General features: G+C 34.7%; 1 protein-coding gene across 3 annotated transcripts in view; it reads right to left on the reverse strand.

The window, feature by feature from the left end:
• The window catches only part of LOC117237218 (trace amine-associated receptor 9), a 92866-nt gene that overhangs the window by 64388 nt on the left and 8424 nt on the right, over positions 1 to 20054 (reverse strand). For 2 of the 3 annotated variants that reach the window (XM_033500990.1, XM_033500975.1), the window contains exons 2-3: positions 5482 to 6069; positions 3604 to 3729 (exon numbers count right to left, since the gene is read on the reverse strand). In XM_033500990.1, the coding sequence (XP_033356881.1) occupies positions 3604 to 3729; positions 5482 to 5709 (354 nt within the window). In that variant the 5' untranslated portion in view covers positions 5710 to 6069. The remainder of the gene's footprint in view (positions 1 to 3603; positions 3730 to 5481; positions 6070 to 20054) is intronic. The other variant, XM_033500980.1, reaches the window with a different exon arrangement.

Below are 20054 nucleotides of genomic sequence, written 5' to 3' on the forward strand. Positions count from 1 at the left end.
TGTTCCAAGACCAATTTTTAGCAGATTTCCGGGGCATAAAAGTAGCTGTAAATTAAAGTTACTGGATTTTGTTCGCCGTAATTCTGTCTAGTTTAGTCACTGTTCAAATAGAGCCGTAACTTTGACTCCCTTGAATTTCAGTTTAATTACCATCAGTTGTAAACGAAATATAACAATTCACCAAGGATTATACTTATTATACCGTTAAATATAAGGTGATTTAGGACAATGTTTATTCGACAATAATTAAAAATTTCAAAAACAGATTTGTCGTAAAATTAGCATTAAAAGTAAATTTATTCTTCAAGTTTTAAAAATTTATTCTTTAAAATTCTCTAAAATTATACTTATTCGATGTTCCAAAAGTGGAATTACTCTTTTTTGTTACTCTAGAATTTATATAGCAGTTCCTTTTTCTGTTATTAATTTCCTGGCTTTTGTTACACATACAATTTCTAATAGTATAACTTTATTGCGTGTTCCTTGCTAATGGAATCCACGTAGTAAATTTTGTTTCCTACTTTTCTCATTATCTTCCTATGTTGCTTTCGTCTTTAGATACTAAATACTTTTTTACTTGTTTTTGTCCTTGTCTGGTACATTTTTTTAGCTCGGTTTCATTCTTGTCTAATATATGTCTAGTATATATCTCGTCTCTATTCTCATAATCATATATCTTCTTCCATCTCTATTTACCACGAAAAAATTTTAAAATTCACAAAATTATAGGATAGTCGACGAGACAAAGAATTATATATTTTCTGTAGATGAACCATATTTATACAAAATTTAAAAAAATTTTTATTTTTTGGATTCTTTAATTTCCCTTGTCGACCAAGGATCAATACATTCGAAAACTGAATGTGCTTTTTTAATTTAAAATCTATAAAGTGAATGAAGTAATTCCGAGAATTTTTGGGCTAGTCCCAATAGCTACTGTGGGAAATTTCCTCTGGCTCTTAACAATTTGGCTCTTAATTCTTTAGACAATTAGTCTCTCGAGTAGCAGTGCATGGGCGCCTGCGAAGAACCTTCGAAACCTTCTAATTTACGGCACGTATATGTGCCCCAGCAACGAAAATAGTGGTTTCTTTAAAGTTTAAAGTTTCGAGACACGTACCAGTATCTTTTTTACCAATCACCAGATCCCTCGTGTTACAGAACGTAAACTGTACTTGCAGCAAAAAATTTTTCGTTTGAGGCTTTGTTTTCGAGAAAATAGACTTTGAATTTTCGCTCGGTACGCGTGTGGTACGTTATAACGGATCCCACTGTAGATCGTTGTCTCGATGGAAAAATTAAAAAAAAAAATTAAAAAAAGAAAATTTTTATTCTATATTTGCGACTTCTTTTTTCGCGTAGAATCACCCCCTTTCCGCTTGTACCACCAGTTATCAACCACCCTGTATATAATATTGAAATAATAAAGAATTCGTGATATTCGTGTTGCTCGTAGCTTTTAGGCATGAATGAAGTAATACAAGTAAACATTGCGCATCATACTCCATATTCGTAACAGAAACTTCATAAAGTACTGTCCAACTTGAGCTCACTTGGAGCCCCTTCTACTTTGCTTGATGAGAGTATGTATTACATACTCTGCGCTAATGCAGAACTACTAGTTTGTTGTCTTGTGTTTACACACGAGGTAGACAAACCAGGAAATTGTATTATAACAAATCTGTCAATTTTCTTGAAATATCCGTATCTTACGTCTTACGGCAATAACAGATAAGCAGAACGTAAAGGGGGACTTTTGTGAATTACGCTGTCATAGAAAAATGAAGTGAAGGACGTGAAAAACAGCACCATCAATATGCTTACGAATAAAATAGAATGTCACATACATGTAGCTTTGAAACTATGTATAAAGGGTAGATGGAATCAAAGAAGTGCGAGTGACACTTTTCTGATACACAGGAAATTGAGTTTAAAATTCAGATGTGTTTTAAAAGTTCCAGGTAATATCGTTACGAAAATTGAATCACATTTCACATTTGTCTTTCAGTTTGAAAATTATTGAACGTAACACATTTATTATATTTGTATTTCTTTGGTATTAACTTTCTTTTGAAATCAATTTTTTATTTTATGAAAAAAGACGCAAAGAAACATGAAATAACATATTTCAGATAAAAATAATTATTAAACATTTAACTGCGTATGGAGTAACAACAATTTTAATCATCTGATTTATAGAAATCGATTATTTAGATCTATCGTATTAATATTTAATTCTACGCGACTCTCGTTTAATCATTTCTGTTTTTAACACGAAAGTATTAAACATGTAACTCACATCTTTTTGTCTCTAAATGCCTCAGGTAAAGCGTGTTATTTTAAATAAGACAAGGTTATGCTCATACATATTTCAATAAACTGTCAGGAGTGACAAATATGTTATTTTACATAAAACTATTGTTCCGCTAACGGTCAACAGCTTAATGGTCAAAATGCCTATAAAGCAATAAAGTAAACAACAAAACTGTTGATCCTGACCTTGAACAAACTTTTTAAGCAATAAAAATGAGCATTATAATAAGTGAAATTATTGTATTATTTTTACGTAACATTTTGCCTTATTCTATATGTCAGAGAAGCGTCAGGAATAGAGTTGTGGGCATTTGCTAGATCTCCATTGGAATCGCCATCGCTGGGTTATAACGACGGTACGGCCTGATACTACGAATATGAACACTTTCGATTCGACAATCAACAGCGGCGATTAGGCACTAGTGATAATGGTCTTAGGTTCGATAACGAATCCACGGTCAACGGGAGGATAGATATACTTGCTCTAATTCAAACGTGTACTGATCGTAAGGCGCTACTCCCTTCCTCGATGAGGTCTCAATCAGGAATGAATCTTCGTCCCAACGACGCCACCGAGACAAACTCTGGGGTGTCTAAGTACACAAGATCCTCGGATCAACGTCGCTGTCAAGTGGTCAGTTTGGGACAAAGACTGCCTGTCCGTTTGCAAAAATCTTAATTGCCGGAAAAACCCAGGTTTCATAGCGGGTCCTCGGGCTAACTGGACTTGTGCTGTGTACGTGCCTCAACTTCAGGTATTCATTGTCCGAAGGAACCGTTGGAATGTTTTACTGTCAGATACCTCTATGGGTATTTCCTTTAATGAGTGTCATACTATCGCTCCATGCCTTTGTTAGATGAAGCGCTCGTCCCGTTGACCGCGGCTACGTTCGGCGGCTGATGGTCGCCTTGAGCCCAAATTTATTATCACAAATCGCCAACAAGTACAATTGGGCAGACTGACGGCAAAGTTATAACTGTAAACTTTAATTACACTCTTACGGATTTTCCCGAAGTTCCAGAGGGGAGGCTCCAGTGGCCTTTCGTCTCCGACATATACATAACAAAGTATAACAAATTATAAAAATCAAAGAAGTGTGGGAGACTTCAAAAAATAATCTTGTTCTAAACGTATATTACTATTAGATAAATAAATATTTAACAAATTTTACCGTTCAAATTCCACAATTATAATATATATAATACATATTATATGTATAATAATATTATATGTATATGAAACACGAGTAACAAACAACACATACAGTTTATTATAAGCACGAATATTACCTGTATTTGACAGACGACTTCACCATATGGCCAACATCCGTAGACGGCTGGTAAGAAGCCGAATGGTGTAACCAGAAGACCAATAGCTAGGTCGTTGCTCGCCAAACTTGTAAGTAAGTACTTTGGCTGCAATAAAGTTGAAGAGAACCTGTTGATCGTTTAGATTACATTGTTGGGGTGTTATTCATTACGCAAATCAATTTTGAATGGACTTCATTGAATATCACCTCGTATCAATTGCCCCTATTTAATGTTACATTCTATACATTGTTAGTAAAAACTTTAATGGCAGTTATTCGATAAGCTATTGATTTTTACTCCAATTACTTTGGAACTAGATCAGTATTAAAAATTCGATCACATTTCTATAGTTTCATTCGTTTTTACTACTCTCTCATCACATTTCGGATAAATGATCGTTACACTTTTTGTTCGTTAAGAGTATACTTCAATGTCCTGCATGCGTTTCCAAGCGAGACCGAAAATGACCATTTCCTACCATCCTACTTTTCTCAGTTAGTGATTCATTGCGCGAATGCCCTACTACTGCTTGTCACTAATCATCGACTACCATTCGTTCTGTACCAACGGAACAACTGCATGGACATCCATAAAACAAACAAAAAAGATCTGGTTTTCAACACAGTCTAACAGACACATTCAAATTATGGAAAATTCTAACGTGCCCTGCAGTTGACCAGTACACCAGACAGAAGCGAAATAATGCTGTCACAAACGGCCCCTGGCTTGTGTGACATTTTTAACACACGACACGAATACAAATATAGCATTCGTGATGGCATACGTAATAGTGAACAACTGGATGAATAGAAAGTAATCAGAAAACATAGATTTGAGAAGCAAGTGCTTGAACAAATTTACGTAGGGTGTTTCATTCTAATTTCTACACGGAAACATCTTTAAATCTGAAAAGTATCGAAAGGAAATGTATCAATTAATTTCGATCTATATTATTAAAATTTCTATGACAAATATAAATATTTGTGTCATAATAGAAGATGCTTCGTAAGTTTCGAAATGAATTCTACTTAAATAATATGTGTGTTTGGTAACTATCGTATTTTCATAAATAAAAAAAAGATTCTTTGAGAAGATGGAACAGTAATTTTAAATTATATTTACTATATACACTATTTGCTATAAATATAGTCATATAGCATATATACTATATCAAATGGAGATATTTTGTTTTTATGAGCGGCTATAAAGATACATGATATCATTTTATACGTGTTATTTCTTAAAAAGTATTAATTTCTAGAATTTTGATAATTTGGAAAAAATATTGATTAATTTAAAATAAATAATATTATATCTAAGAGCGAGAGATTTTTCTGAGAGATGTTGTCGTATAATTTTTTCAATAAACTTATTTCGTACTATCATTTTTAGCATTTCAAATAATTTATCCGTTCATTATACACTTTTAGCTTTCTTTCATTGCTCATTCGAAATCCATTCTACAGGCATTTTATTCACATACATCCAACTTAGGGGCATTTATGGGGCATTCCTAAAAAATTGGTAAATTAGGAAAAAATTGGTAGTACTATGAAAGGAACGTTTGAAGATTCTCTTCTGTTTAACGCCATATGAAAGTATCTGCTACAAATACGATTCATTTCCATTGTAAGACTACTATCATAGATATAAGATCTGATGGTATGCCGCTGGGAGTAGCCATCAACATGTTATTTAGCAATTAAGCTAGAAAAATTTACCAAATGTCCAACTGGACAAATTGTAAAATATAAATTAAATAATAAAAAAAATGTAAGATCTTTACACATTTCTGTGTTATACACTCATACATACGATAAACTACTGATATAAAAAATTCGAAAGAAATGTACTCACCTGTGCGTGAATGTATTTGCTGTATCGTCTGCTGTTTATGACGCATATTACTAGCAGATTGGCACAAAGAATACCGAGACTGAGTGCAAGAATTAAAGCAGCGCGTAACAATTCCCCTGGGCCTGGTCCAGTCCAAGTGCCTTCGGATGTGTCCCTCCGCCAACAGCTGCTGTTGCTCAACGCAGGTGCGAGCAAGATCGTTTGCTTGTGCTCCATGTCTCTTTTCATTAACGTTTTTACTTTGAAAATTTCTATTTAATCTCCTAGCCCAGACGAGACATTCGCGTCTCGTATGAGGCTGGGCTGGTAAACGCGTTTCCCGACAATGTTTCATCTCTGCCGCACTGCTGCCCCGGCTAGGCTCGCTTCCCCACTATTTAATAATATAACTATATTAACTTTCCTCATTGTCACGAATCAAATAACTTGTGTATCTCGGTAGATAAAAAACGTGTTTGACATCCACCTTTCCATTAATTTAAAATCACGAATCAATTCATATTCTTATCTTGGATTTTCGCTATAAAACTGTATTCTCAGGTGGCACATAATGCCAAGGCACGATTGATTAAATTACGATTAGGGTATCTGTAACATACAGAAACAAAGTTTAGTTAGCAATTTTGTCATTTATCGTTCATACATAATTATTAAGAAGCTTCGAGTTTTTATATTGGTTAATGTATTTTATAGATACTAAATTAAATTTAACTAGATTAACTGAAGAAATAGAATTTAAGCAGAATAGATTTGTTTTATCCATTAACAGGTATAGCAAATTTTGATATTCTGTATATTTTAATATCAACATTCTTTGTGTCTTGCATTCCCAAATTTCGCGCAAATGTATAAAAATCCATAGTTTATTTATTAAGCATAATTATACAAGATAGTCCTAGGGAGTAACAGTCAAACATAGATAGAAATAAAGTTTGTTAATGAAATATTTATATGTCGGAGTCAGGTTGGCATTTTGGGGCGTTCTATGAATCTTTATTTACTTTACCGTCGCGGATGTGGCTAATATTTATCAATACGAATTTTTTTTTTTTATTTATTTATTTACATTTTACAATTTGTCCAGTAGGACATTTGGTAAAATATTATAGCTTAGTGATATAGTATTATAACATGTGGATGGCTACCCCCAGTGCCATATAAACATTTCATACCTCTGTCAGGTACACGTCCCTCCCGTGACCGTGGCTACGTCTAGTGATCCGCTATGTCACTTCGAGCCCGAACCCATCGTCATAAAGTCAGATTGGAATATTAAAACTATTCCTTATTTTTATTACTTAAGTGCAGCTATAGTAAGTCTGGACTAGGGTATCGGGGTTTTTCCCAACATTCCGGACGGGAAATCCCGCTGTCCTTCCATCTCCAACATATAATATGGCAAAAAAAACGATGTTTTAGCCTTCAATATCAGTCCCAATTTCGTGTCATTAAACTTTTATATATGAATAAGACTATAAGAAAAACATACATCAAACACGCGTTAATACGTGTGACATAAAGATTTAATTAATTCATTGAAATGACACAAAATTAAAATGAGCTTCATAGAAAAATTAATTCAATTTTTTACCGCTGTCAGTTTCGTATTATTAAGAGTGCTGAACATTTTGAAATATAATATTAGCAGCTATTAATTATATCGATTATAAACCTATTATTATATTATATAAATTATTATGTTACACATAAACTTGTTATTATTCCCTTCGTACTACATATTTTTATTATAACTTTTTAATAAACCTTCGAACGATCTATCTTGATATATAATATTTTGCTTCATTAAAAAACAAGGTTTGGCTGTTAAATTCTGGAATACTCCCTATTATATAAGTTGCATTGCTGCTATGCAATGTAAACACTGCTTACATTTCTCGAGTATTCATGGATTCAGTAGAATACTTGTTAAGAATAAATTAAAAAAATTATTGCAATCTATTTTCTTCACAATCACGAAAGATATAAACATAATTCTTTTTGTTTTTTCTGGTAAATTGAGACTAATTTTCTTTTTTTTATTTTTTTGGGGGACTAATACAGTTTACTACAAATCGTTCTAATTATTAAGAGATTTTCCAATTTTTGTTTCAAATGATATTGCAAATGATATTTCAAACAGTGTTTCAGACGATGTTTCAAACGCATTCATGTTTCTGACATGCGGTTCTGGCGAAGTCAATCAATTTCATTCAGTCCAGCTTCACTGGAATCCCAGAAAGATTAAGGAAAGAAATACTAAACTAGAACACTCTATATAGTTATTTCTCTTCTGTCAGAAAATGTAATATCTGTCACAATCCTTGTACTGTCGTGAAGAATATTCTCTGTGCTCGGGAATTCAGTTCTATAACATTAAATAAATATATACTTGAATAGTTATACACATAATATCAAACAGTTATTTCATGAAAAATTATATATTACACAACAACGAACGTTTCGAACGAAAAAATTTCTTAGAAAAGATATTAAGAGAAATATAAAAAATATAAGTACATGTGGAATATTTCAGAACATATTACATTTAACAGAATTATTTAACAATGAAAATTGTTTCTAAACAAGGAATTGGGTTACGTAGATAACTTTATGTATTATATAAAACATAATTATATTACATAGAATATTATAAATAACGTGGTTTTGTTAACTTTCGACTAGAACTAAAAAAAAATAACAAAATTTGAATGTATTGGAATTTCGACTTTCGATGACGCAACAAAAATTATTCGGACCATTTCGTCTTCTACCATTTCTTCGTTTCATGCGTTTCATCGATTTTAGTACCGCTCTACAACCAATCTCAGAGAATAACATTTTTCCATACATACAATCCCCAATATTCACATACATTTTTACTGATTTTTCACATTTTCTACCATAACCAGCCCTACTCCAAACATTAACCAAGCCAAATTCAATTCCAAATGTGTTTATTCCTTCATCGTTTTCAAAAACTTAACATTTCGATAATCTTCGATCTTACTACAAATAAATATTTTCTCTTAATCACTGTTTTCATCGATTTTCGCATTTTAATTTCTAATTCCTAATTTTCTACTACTTCTTGATAATCCAAATTAATTGTTACGCTTTACGTGAATTTAACATTGAGTATCCTAATATATATGAACGAAGGTATACACAATTATAAAGGATATTTTCTTATCTGGTTTTCTGAATCCTACTCATTGTGTATCTTACATATTTCCTTCCGGTTCTAAAAGTTTCAGAATCTTTATCCAAATTTGCTTTTCCATGTTTAACGACCAACAATATTTTATATGCTCTATTGTGCTCCACTCTCGTCGCACATCAGGTATGTAGCTATTATATTTAATAACCCAGGTAAAGTATGTATACGTATAATAGAACTGAAGACAATACAGTACAAACTTATCTACCTTATAATACGTAGGAATGTTTAATCTCTTTCTACTGACGATCGTAATGCAAATGCATCTCTGACCGTAATCACGATACAACTTTAAGATTAATATAGATGCTTCGATTTACAAATATACAATGACTCTTTTTATGAATCTAAAGATTCGTTTTTAAGAAAGTCAATTTTGAAAATGTACTAAATTCATATTCGTTCGAGTGATTAGTATGATCAAAGTTTATCAAAAGTGTCTGTTCGATCGTTCGCGGAGAGGCAGGAGTCGTAAATTCTCGTTACGATACGATGATCGACGTCACGAATCAGTCGATTCCCTATTTTCGGTTAGGATAATAGAAATGGTTGAATTGATGATAACAGTGAGTTAATAAATTAAAATATACACTTCATTCCAACAACTTTGAAGATTTAAGTATTTACGCGTGGCGTGTTCTCAGCGAAGTGTAACTAACAAATTAATATGATGACTGATCAATGAACGAAAAATCAGACAAGATAATGACTGGTCGACAGATGAAAAATTAGAAGTTCAGTGACGATGCTATCTCGGAGGAAAGCTATTGATGTGTCCTTGACAGAAATTTTGGCTAGGAAAGTGAGGGCAACGGTCATCGCTGCTAATTGGATAAGGACAAGGTTGATGAGTAAACATGGGTACGTGCCGCCCCTAATTGCCCGTGAGGGGTATTGTACATGGGAAAACCCGCTTAGCTGTGTTTTCTCGAAATGGGCAATAGGTCTAAAGCGTAATTCAACTTAAAAGAGACTTATTGGGACTGAAAGATCTTAACTATGAAAATGCTAAGATTTATGATGAGACCTTAAGGCTATTGAGAATATGCAATAAAGATATCTAGCGGCCATCCTGTCAGAGGTATGGAGTCTGGTTTGTGTAGAGAGTCAGCGGATGTAACAGAATCCTATAAAATCGATGATATACTCTAAAGATATTGAAAAATTTATATTAAAAGAATGTAATTATATCATTATTTAATTAAAAAATTAAACACTACTGTATTAAATAGTATTAAATACTACCATATTTAATTACACTGAAAGCCACTAAATATTTGAATAATTTAATGGCATAATAGTCTTCTGTGATGCGATTAAATTTACCGTCTACACGGGATATTTTCCGACATCATTAAGGGTAAGGAACAAGTTGGATTTCGTGAGTTGTTCGGGAAGAGTAACATTTTCTAAAACTCTCTAATAATTTGTCATGAGAATGTTAACATTTCAATATTTCTTTGAATCTGTCTGGTGAAAGCCTGACTGTACAAATTCAACTGGAATACGTGGGTGACCACAATTCAGGAATAGGTTACGGTTATACCATAATGTACATTCAGTGCAATGAAAATACCACATATAATTCAGCAAATTTTATAGGAAATAATATGTGTATAGCAATGGAAAGAATTAGAAGGAATTATCCCCTTTCAGTACCTAATTTTCGATATAGATACAACAAATCTCGATACAATACATATATACAATACTATAGATACAAACATCTCGATATTAACGTCCGTAATTAACTTCGCTTTCGTATTTATAATAAAACTTCTCGTATTCTATTTTAGCATCTTACATCGTCATTTCCGCAACCACTTTTGTTAATATTTTCCATTACTACATATTTCTAATGTTATTCTAATGTTATATCACTACTATTATTCATAATAAAAATAAAAAAAGAGCAATAAGACACTTGAACAACTGCTATTACCTAAACTAAAGACATTTCTAATTAATAAAAAAAGGTGCAACTTCAAAAATAAAATAGCCATACTTTCTTTAATAGCACCGTTGGACTGAGAGAATGTAGATATATTCAACATATTTCACAGAACTAATAATTTAACAGGAATACGATATAAGCAATATTAAAACAGACGTAATAATTCACTGGAACAGTAGAGAACAAAAGGAAATCGCTCATATATTAAATAAAATCACACAGCATCAAAGGTATTTTATACAGTCATAATAAAATTTCCTTTCAAACCATTATGAGAAAAACAAAAAGGAAGAAAACTGAAACCAGAAAGAAGAAATGTCCGGAGGCAAATCACGGCATAGGGTATAACGGCTCCCTTTTAATTATTGCGAAACCTACGGCTACTGAGATTCGTTCCGGCTCGTTAGTTACGTACGTCCTCGTTATTCAACTCTTGCTATCGATTTTTCTTCATTTGCGTTTTCTAAGTATTTCCGCCGATTCCGAATTCTTAACTTTCACATCTTCTCTGCATACCGATTTAACACCATAGACATATCTCGTCCAATTTATTTTACCACTCAGCCTACCATTCATCAAAATCTTTCAACGTACATATAACAGAATAGGAGACTATAACAATAGGAATTTTAACTGTTTTCAGTATTTACGTACTATGTTCGGTTTCATATATTACTGTAAGAGAGTCTTAAGCTAATATTTGATAATAACTGTTGAAGTAATTACTTGAAGAAAAACTCTACATCTTATCTTTTTGTAAACCTGCGACCCGGAAACCGTTATTACTAAGAGAATAGAATTTAGTAAAGCAAAAAAATTCAAAAGAAAAGGGGTCCATATTATTGTACTCTTGAGTATAATTGTTGTTTTAGGTTACAAGGACTAGAAACAAAAGAGCTATAAACAAATTGTTATTGCTGTTTCTTGTAGCCTTCAGCTACTTATAACTGTACTTATTTCAATATATTTTTCTATTACAAATTCATTCACTCTTTCCTCTACCAGTCAGCCTCAACAATAATCTTGTAATGACAATCATATTTTTGAAAAATATTTTCACGGGGTGTTGCATACAGTGACTGACAAAAATATTTTGGACACTTATAGAAACTTTTTATGATTATATTCTGTGTATTATATAAAACATAATAATACATAATGTATTTACATAAATTTTCATTAATAATATTATTAGATACGTTGTATAATTGCATAATTTATAATAAATAGCTTGTTTCATTAATACGATATCGGTTACAGCTAGGAGCACATTGATTGGTCTCTATTAAAAATTCTAATTACCAATCAGTGCGTCTAATGAATACCACGAAGGTGGAGAGATAGTACCTCGGCTAACACGATATGGATGAAATTTTAGCAACGGTGCAGAATTTCCTCCAGATCGAACCCTTCCGTCTCTGCTTCGTAACAGCTAAGTTTCTGATTTACTAAAGAAATAAAACCTAAGCAGATTTGATAGTTTAGATATTTCCTATATATTTTCGCATGTTTGGTGCATTCTGTGTACTACAGTACCTTTGAATTTCACCAAATTGTATAAATATCCGCATCTTACTAATAACTTATTACGATGTTAGATTTTAAACTTCCACGATGACTAGATGACATTACTTGTCGTTCTTCGAGCTTCGTTTTTTTTTTCGATATTTTTAAAAGTATGTTGTGCAAGGAGACGCGAAGAAATAAACTGGAACATTCACGAAATATCGGTATAAAGTACAACGTACTATTACAATCATTGAAATCTGATTGAAATCTGGAGAATTAAAACTATATAATTTATTACAGTGTTTCAAGCGATTTATAATTATTAAATCAAATAATTATACATAAGTATATATATCCTTTAAGAATTCTGTCGAATTTCTACATGATACAAGTTATGTATCATGCCTATTATATGTACACTAATTCATAGAACAAAGGAAAGGTTAAACTGCCAATTGAAATCATCCCCAACGAGTACTTTGTATCAACCCGACATTCCTAACGGTAGTAAGCATAAACCCTCGGTATAGACGAGTTAAGAGATTGCAAACTGTTATGGGTGCAACGGCTAGTGCTACTACTATATATGTGAGTTTATGATGCACCAATTGGTACGGAAAGATTAAGCTGTACGTCAAAGGTACAGAAAGATACTCAATTTTTCTCATATAGCGTAGATCTCGTGATAAGATCTTCAATATTGCGCCGTACGATACATTTGTGCTGATTTTTCTAGATTACTTTTCTAATAACTGTATTTGTACATAGTATAAAAGTTATATCAAATAATATGTATATTCTGCAGGTTAATACTCCACTGTCTCCCTAAGTATACAAATATTTTAAATTAACTGATTTAATAATTCTATGATTAATTTAAGATAATAGAAAATAAGATATTTCTGCGAAATTTTATGTTTTTCCTTATTCGAAAAGGCAAAACTGCAGTAGAGAGAACATTGAAGCCGTAAGAGACGAGGTTCTGGACTACTGGCGCACACATGATTCTTTGTCTTTAAAAGTTCTAGAACTTCGCAAGGAAATTTATTTAACTTTCATTGTCCTCTCAAAACGCTATACTCGACAGGAAACAGACGCGTTACAAGCCCAGGTTCCCAAAGGGTCATATACCTTATCGGTAACTCCTTCGCTCTTAAATTGACCAAGTCCGTAGGAAAATCTCGCACAGTTGCCAAACTGTCTCCCTGATTACATTCGTATCTCAACTCCCAGGGAAAACGCGATAAAGGTCAAATAGGACAGGGGTGCGCTACCACCGTTTTGGCCTCTTCGTCGCATTCTTGTTATAATGAAATCAAGTGTCTATTAGTATAATGAAATCAATCTGTCTCCTAACCCCGATGTACCCCAGGTAAAAGGCAATATAAGTACGGACGGATGGGCCATATACCCATGCTCGTTTACAACAAGGGAAGGGAGAGGGTAATTAAGAAAGGTATGTTTGACCATCGGCCATCCACATCCGTGCGCATACCAAGCCGTAGTATATAAGGGAGTTGTGCAGAGCGTTGCAACCAGTACAGAGAGCATTGCAGAGAGTTGCGGATAGAATTGCGGACAAAGTTGTACAGAGTGTAACCAGAGAGAAGGTGTAGGAGATTTTTGTACTTTCTTACTCGCTACAATTGGGAGCCAGAGCCACGATTGAACAAAACATTTTACAGAACTATTTGTGTGGTGATAGCGAAACTATGTTGAAATCAATTGAATCATTATCTACGATGAGCGAAGGATCAAACGCGGATAATGCCACTGTTGATGTCGCAGAAGGGTGCGTTGTGAACGATAAGTTAACGAGCATCCAAACAATGGAAATTGTGGAATTGAAAACAGAACTTAAAAAGCGAAGATTAAAAATAACAGGTGAAAAAAAAGTATTGCAAGATCGTCTGAGAGCTTTCGTTGCCTTGGAGATTGAGCACGGGGAAGACGAGGAAGAAGAAGAAAATGAAGAAGAGCGCGACGTGTTCGAAACACCCGTGAGCGTCGACAGCGAGAACGTACGTATTTCAGCGTTTATGGATGTGCCAAAGTGCATGAGCACGTTCAGCGGTGACGACACCCTCGGTATAAAAAGCTGGTTGGCGAAGTTTGAGGAGATGTCCAATCTTCACAATTGGACTGATAAGCAGCGCGTAATATACGCAAAGAATCTTTTACGTGGTTCGGCGAAATCGTTCGTCAAAGACGAAAGATGTTGTACAAGTTGGCAAAGAATGAAGGAAATTCTGAGTATAAAATTTGAGGAAACAGTGGACATGTACGAGGTGCATAAAGAATTGTTGGATCGAATCAGGGACGAAATTAAGTACAGAAAAGGGACAGATGATCTGCCGGTGATCGTGTCCAAAACAACGGGGACTCAAACAGTCCAGACAATTCACGAACGTGGTCATTACAATATTACTAAAACGGAGCAGCTAGTGAGGAAGGAGTACTGGTTTAAGGACTTAAGTCAAACAGTAGAAAAGGTAGTGATGAGATGCAATGTCTGCAAGAGAGAACGATCAAGAGCAGCAAGCAATCAAGAGGAGTTGTTAAACATCACCGAAAGGAATGAATCGCCATTCGACACCTATCATGTCCTTCATATCGGGCCATTGCCCCCTACAAAGAAAGGTCATGAGTGTATCTTTATAATAGTGGATCATTTCACAAAATTTGTTTGGCTGTATTCCACACCACGGACAGGTGTTACCAAGATCATTAAATCTTTAACGAAGCAGTCTGCACATTTTGGAAATCCAAGAATAATTATTTCCGATCAGGCTACGGCATTCATGGCAAGCGATTTTAGGGAGTATTGCACAACGGAAGGCATTCTGCATATTTGGGGCAACGCTGGAATTCCATGGTCAAATGACCGGGTAGAAAGGCTAAGACGAACGCTTATTCCCCTAATAAGGAGGTTGGCTAGAGAAGATCCACACGATTGGTCTAAGCATCTAAAAACGACACAGAAATACTTGAATGCGACTCCTACTAGAAGTACGAACATTGCTCCATTTCAGCTAATGTTCGGAACACGGATAAGGATGCGAGACGATTGCCGAATGTGGCAGGTGATCGAGGAGGAGTGGGCCGCGATGTTCGAGGAGGAACGTACTCAGGTGCAGATAGAAGCAAGGTCAAGGCTCGCTAAGATTCAAAACACAAGTAGATGGGGGTTTTGCTTACGGTAACGCAAAATGACGACATCGTACAAGACGGGGGATCTGGTGCCGATCAAGAGGCTGCAGGCCAGTCTCAGATTGAAAGATAAGTAGTATCTATGGGGCGGTAATCACAGCACATCTGGTCAGGAGGGAACTGTTCCATGTGAAAAGACAAGTCGAAAATATAGAATAAAATTTTTTCGTACAACGCTTCGTTCCAGAGAAAATCGAGCTTAAAAATTTGTCAAATGTACTTTAACTTAGCTAAGTACTGACTAGATAATAATGAATAAACAATCAGCAGTAGATTATTATACACGCGAAATTAAGTCAAAAATATAAAATAACATTTTTCCATTCAAGGTCTCGTTTTCAGAAAAAAAAGTTTAAACGCGTGTGCATGTGACATATTTTCAAATTTTTTTCTTAAAAGTGAAGCATTTTATGAAAACATGTTATTCTACATTTTTTACTTATTTTCACATGTAGTTTACTCTCTCGATTACTTACTCGTGTCCAATCTGGAATTAGCCAAATTTACGTATACTTGTCAAATATTCAAAGTTGATGTTCACTCTTACAATTATCGCCCCAACTTGTACTTAGATGCTAAGGACGACGATTTTTGTCCTAAGAAAGACGTCAAAATTTTCAATTGGCTCGATAATAAAGAATGTAGAAACATAATTCTTGCGACACACATTATAAGGAAGGTCGAAAGGTCAACACATTCGGACGACAGATACGTTCATAAAATGTATAACACCTAAGTGTCGAACAGTCACATGGAACAAATTTTCGTCCTCAGGCCAGGAAAAACCCGAGACCTAACTTTCTTCGACCATTAAAACTTTCATTCACTGTTAAAACCATCCTCCATCTTCTTCTCAGCATTGTTCGTTTCTACTACTTCTTGCCACCATCTCCGTTTTAAACAACCACTAGAAATATTTGTAACATTTCGAAGCAAAAATCTTGTAAGTAATTGGCCAGAATATATTATAAACACATTCATTTTTTTACACCTAACTTTCCGCACAAGGGGTAATTGGTATTTATGATATATACAGTTAGAAAAGTTTACATACAACTCGAACTTTAAGTATTTGACTTACCGAGGCAAACTAGAAGCGCAAATTATCACAGAAACGTACACATTTACAGATCAGCTTAGAATGACTGAGTTTTAATATAGCAATGTATTTCCAGAATTAAAACAATGTATAAGAAAGCTCATATAACTCACGAAACTCTCTTATACTGGAAATTATAAAATCTTTGATTTTGTCAGTGAATGAAACTGGAAACTTACGATGTTATGTTATGCCAATATGTTAAGGATAATCAATTTTTTAACAAGAAATAATGACGCAAAAATATAAGTACAACGTAGGAAACTTGTATCAGATTGAAATAATATAGTGCGAAGTTAGAATGGCGTAAGTTTCAAGTATAAAAGCTTTCGTAACTTTATGAATGAAGAAGAATGTATTTACAACTCGGGACAAAAAGTACTTGTGAATTTAAAACACTTTATGAACATGAATTGAACATGATTCCATACAACGTAAGATCAAATTAGCATATGCTAATAGTTTAAACGACAGAAATTCAATGTCATATTGGATACTTGAAGCTTATAGAGTATATTATCGATTTCTTAGAAAAATAACACAATAAATAAGTTATTCGAAATAAAGATACTAGTATATATTTATTTTAAAAACTAAAATAGATATCATAAATGTAAGTTAAGAATTGAAATAAAAAATTAAAATTTTAGAATGTGTAATTATTAATTATTCTACTAATATAATTACTATCTCCAAATTGAATTAAATGTTTTAAAAACATGTGTTTAAACAAGAAACAATTATTTAAGTCCAATAAAGTGCTGCTTGTAATATATATTAGACTTTGTATTGGTGGAACTACCAACTTCATAGAACTTTCTAATGAAATTGAAGTACATTGAGAAAAATGAGTAACTGTGACCGGGAAATTGCTTCCTCTACAGGATATAAGTAATACACAGGCTTCCAAGAGTAGTACCTTTGAATCGATTTTATTATACATCATTTAAGCAGTGATTTTTATTTGTGTTAATTGTTTTTATCTCTACGTACTCTACTTAATTAAAGAAGATACAGCAAATTCTGTTTCATAAATATTATGTTTTCATGATAAACAAAGTTTTTATGTAACTGAAATTATTTAAGATTCACATAGGAAGAAGGTTCTCTCATATATTTTTACACGTTACGTATACGATATCATTGTTACGAAAAAACTGTTTATATTTGCAAACTACAATATATAGTTCATATTTCCGTATCATAAAGAAAATGATATGTAAATAAGATAAAATGAATAAAAAACACTACGGTGTCCAAATATTAATGTAACTGTATATATTGCTTATTATAAGAAATTGAGTAGTATCGATTGAGTACCGATGATGAATTTCGAAACCCAGTTTGATAGTAAATCACAGTTGTAGTAAGAGTAGGAGGAAAAATAAACAAGAACAGGAATTAAATCCAAATTAGTTTTATAACGTCAGAAACTAATAAGCGAAGAAAACGATGCAAGCAATTTCCTATCAACAGTGAAGATTCCGTCTCAGAGGCGGTGGATGCATTTAGATGAGAAAATTAAGCTTTTTCGTGAATGGAGCATTCGTACTTTCTCCTTGCAAACCATTCACTGCTGACTTCACCCTAACGGAACAAACAAGTAGAACGTACGACAGGATAATGGCATGAAAGATATCCTTGTAAGAAAGGGGTAACTTCTATATTACAGTCTTCGAACGTTGCGCCGTACCTTAAGTAACAACTTAATGGAATCGTTAAGGATAATGGCGAGAGTCACCCCTCTGCATTGGAACACTCGGATTCATTCACAGTATTGATTACTAGAAGTAAAATATACATATATACATATACAATATATATATTGTATATATGTGTATATAAATGTATGTAATATCGTGATATAGTATATTTACAAAGAATGGACAGTAGAGATGTTAATCGGACAGAAAAAGACGATTGTTGTTCAACCTGAACTATTCACACCAAATGTACAGCAAACAGCGCAACTAAATAACTAGATAGCGATTCGACTTTTACCAAAACGCAATCAACCCTCTCTCGGCAACGCCACTCGCAAAACTCTGTCCTTGCTCAACTCGCACTCCGCTTTTTTAATCACACTCTGTTTTTCGAATAACTCATCGTTCTTTTGTCTTTTTCTTAGCCCCACCACGCACGTGCTCCGCAACCGCTCGTAGTCAAAGTCACGTAGGCCTTTTTTTGCGTAACCTATTCGACCGAAAGACCGACGGTACATTGTTGGGCCTGTCGGTGCTTCGACTTTCTCGCGACATTGTTTATAGTTCGCCCGATATCTCTTAGGCCTTTGTTCCACGATACTACATTCGGCCATCCTGCAATAACATCTGCCCTCAGATGTGCTCATCATCGCTGCTCGCACTTACATCACTATCGTCAGCATTCCACCATTTCATGTGATCGGCTGCCGTGGAAGTTGTGCGTGGCCCTTCGTGCTCCCCCTCTCGCTGCACTATGTATCGGTCATTTCGCAGGACTTTTATCACCCGATACGGCCCAAGAAACTTCGGATGCAGCTTTAGCCCGGGACCTTTCTGCATCCTCTCGATTTCCACTAGATCTCCCGTCCTGTATGCTGTCGTCTTCTTGCGTCTCTTGTTATACGTCCACTTGTCTCGGGCTTGGATCTCTTCGATCCGTCTCTTTGCGTCTGTACGCAGCTGATCTCGTTCCTCTTGGAACACCGCGGCCTGTTCGTCCTCGATGCTACTGCTCCTCTTTCGCTCTTCCTCTATCTTCCTCTCCGCTGTTTGTTTACCCATTTCACTCTTGTCAGGGGCTTTGATCGTCGTGGCAGCATCGTGACATTTTCGTAGGCTCGGTTCGTACATGGAAGACGTTAACAACTTACCATCTACCGAGACTATGATCTCTTCTTTTTCAAAGGTCTTCACGTTCATCGTGTCCTCGACTGCACCTGGCCAGCTAAGTCGTCCAACTCTTCTTCCTGATCCTTTACTCTTTTCTCTAGCTCATGCTTCGCTTTCTTCAGCTGTGCTACTTCCTCCTCCGTTTTGCTACCAAATGTTAACTCCTCAAGCTCTTGGCCCAATGTCCGCAATCTTTCTTCCTTCAATTCGATTTCCAATCTTGCGTCACTAAGGTTCTGTTCTATGGTAAACGTCTCCGCGATCGCGATTTCTTTTTCTCTAGCTAATCTTTTACGTCGCGCTTTCTCTTGCCGCAGATCGTTCCTTAGATTCTGAGTTTCTGAATCAAATTTGCGCTGTTTCTTTTCCAGAAGATTATTCCTAGCTGTTTGTTCTTCCAACAGTAGTCTCAAGTCGTGCATCTCGCCATTCAGACTTTGCACGCGTCGTTTCCATTGTCCAACAACCTGACGTTGTTCCTCGACCTCTTCGTAAGCATCAGCTAATTTCTTCTCCAATTGCTTCTTAAATCCAACCAGTTGCTCAAGATCATCCTCATGTTGCTGGGCACTTACTACATTTTCGAACTCATCCCTCAACGCCCTCTTTAGCTTTGCCCAGGACTTCGCGCATCGTTCTTGTCGTACGAAGGCCTGAGCGGAGCCTGCGAGTAATTTCTTAGCATAGGCCACCATGTGGGCGTCTGACCAA

Source organism: Bombus vosnesenskii, unplaced genomic scaffold (genome assembly GCF_011952255.1).
Source record: "Bombus vosnesenskii isolate JDL3184/JDL3185 unplaced genomic scaffold, Bvos_JDL3184-5_v1.1 scf7180000013264, whole genome shotgun sequence".
In the NCBI taxonomy this organism is placed as follows: Eukaryota; Metazoa; Arthropoda; class Insecta; order Hymenoptera; family Apidae; genus Bombus; species Bombus vosnesenskii.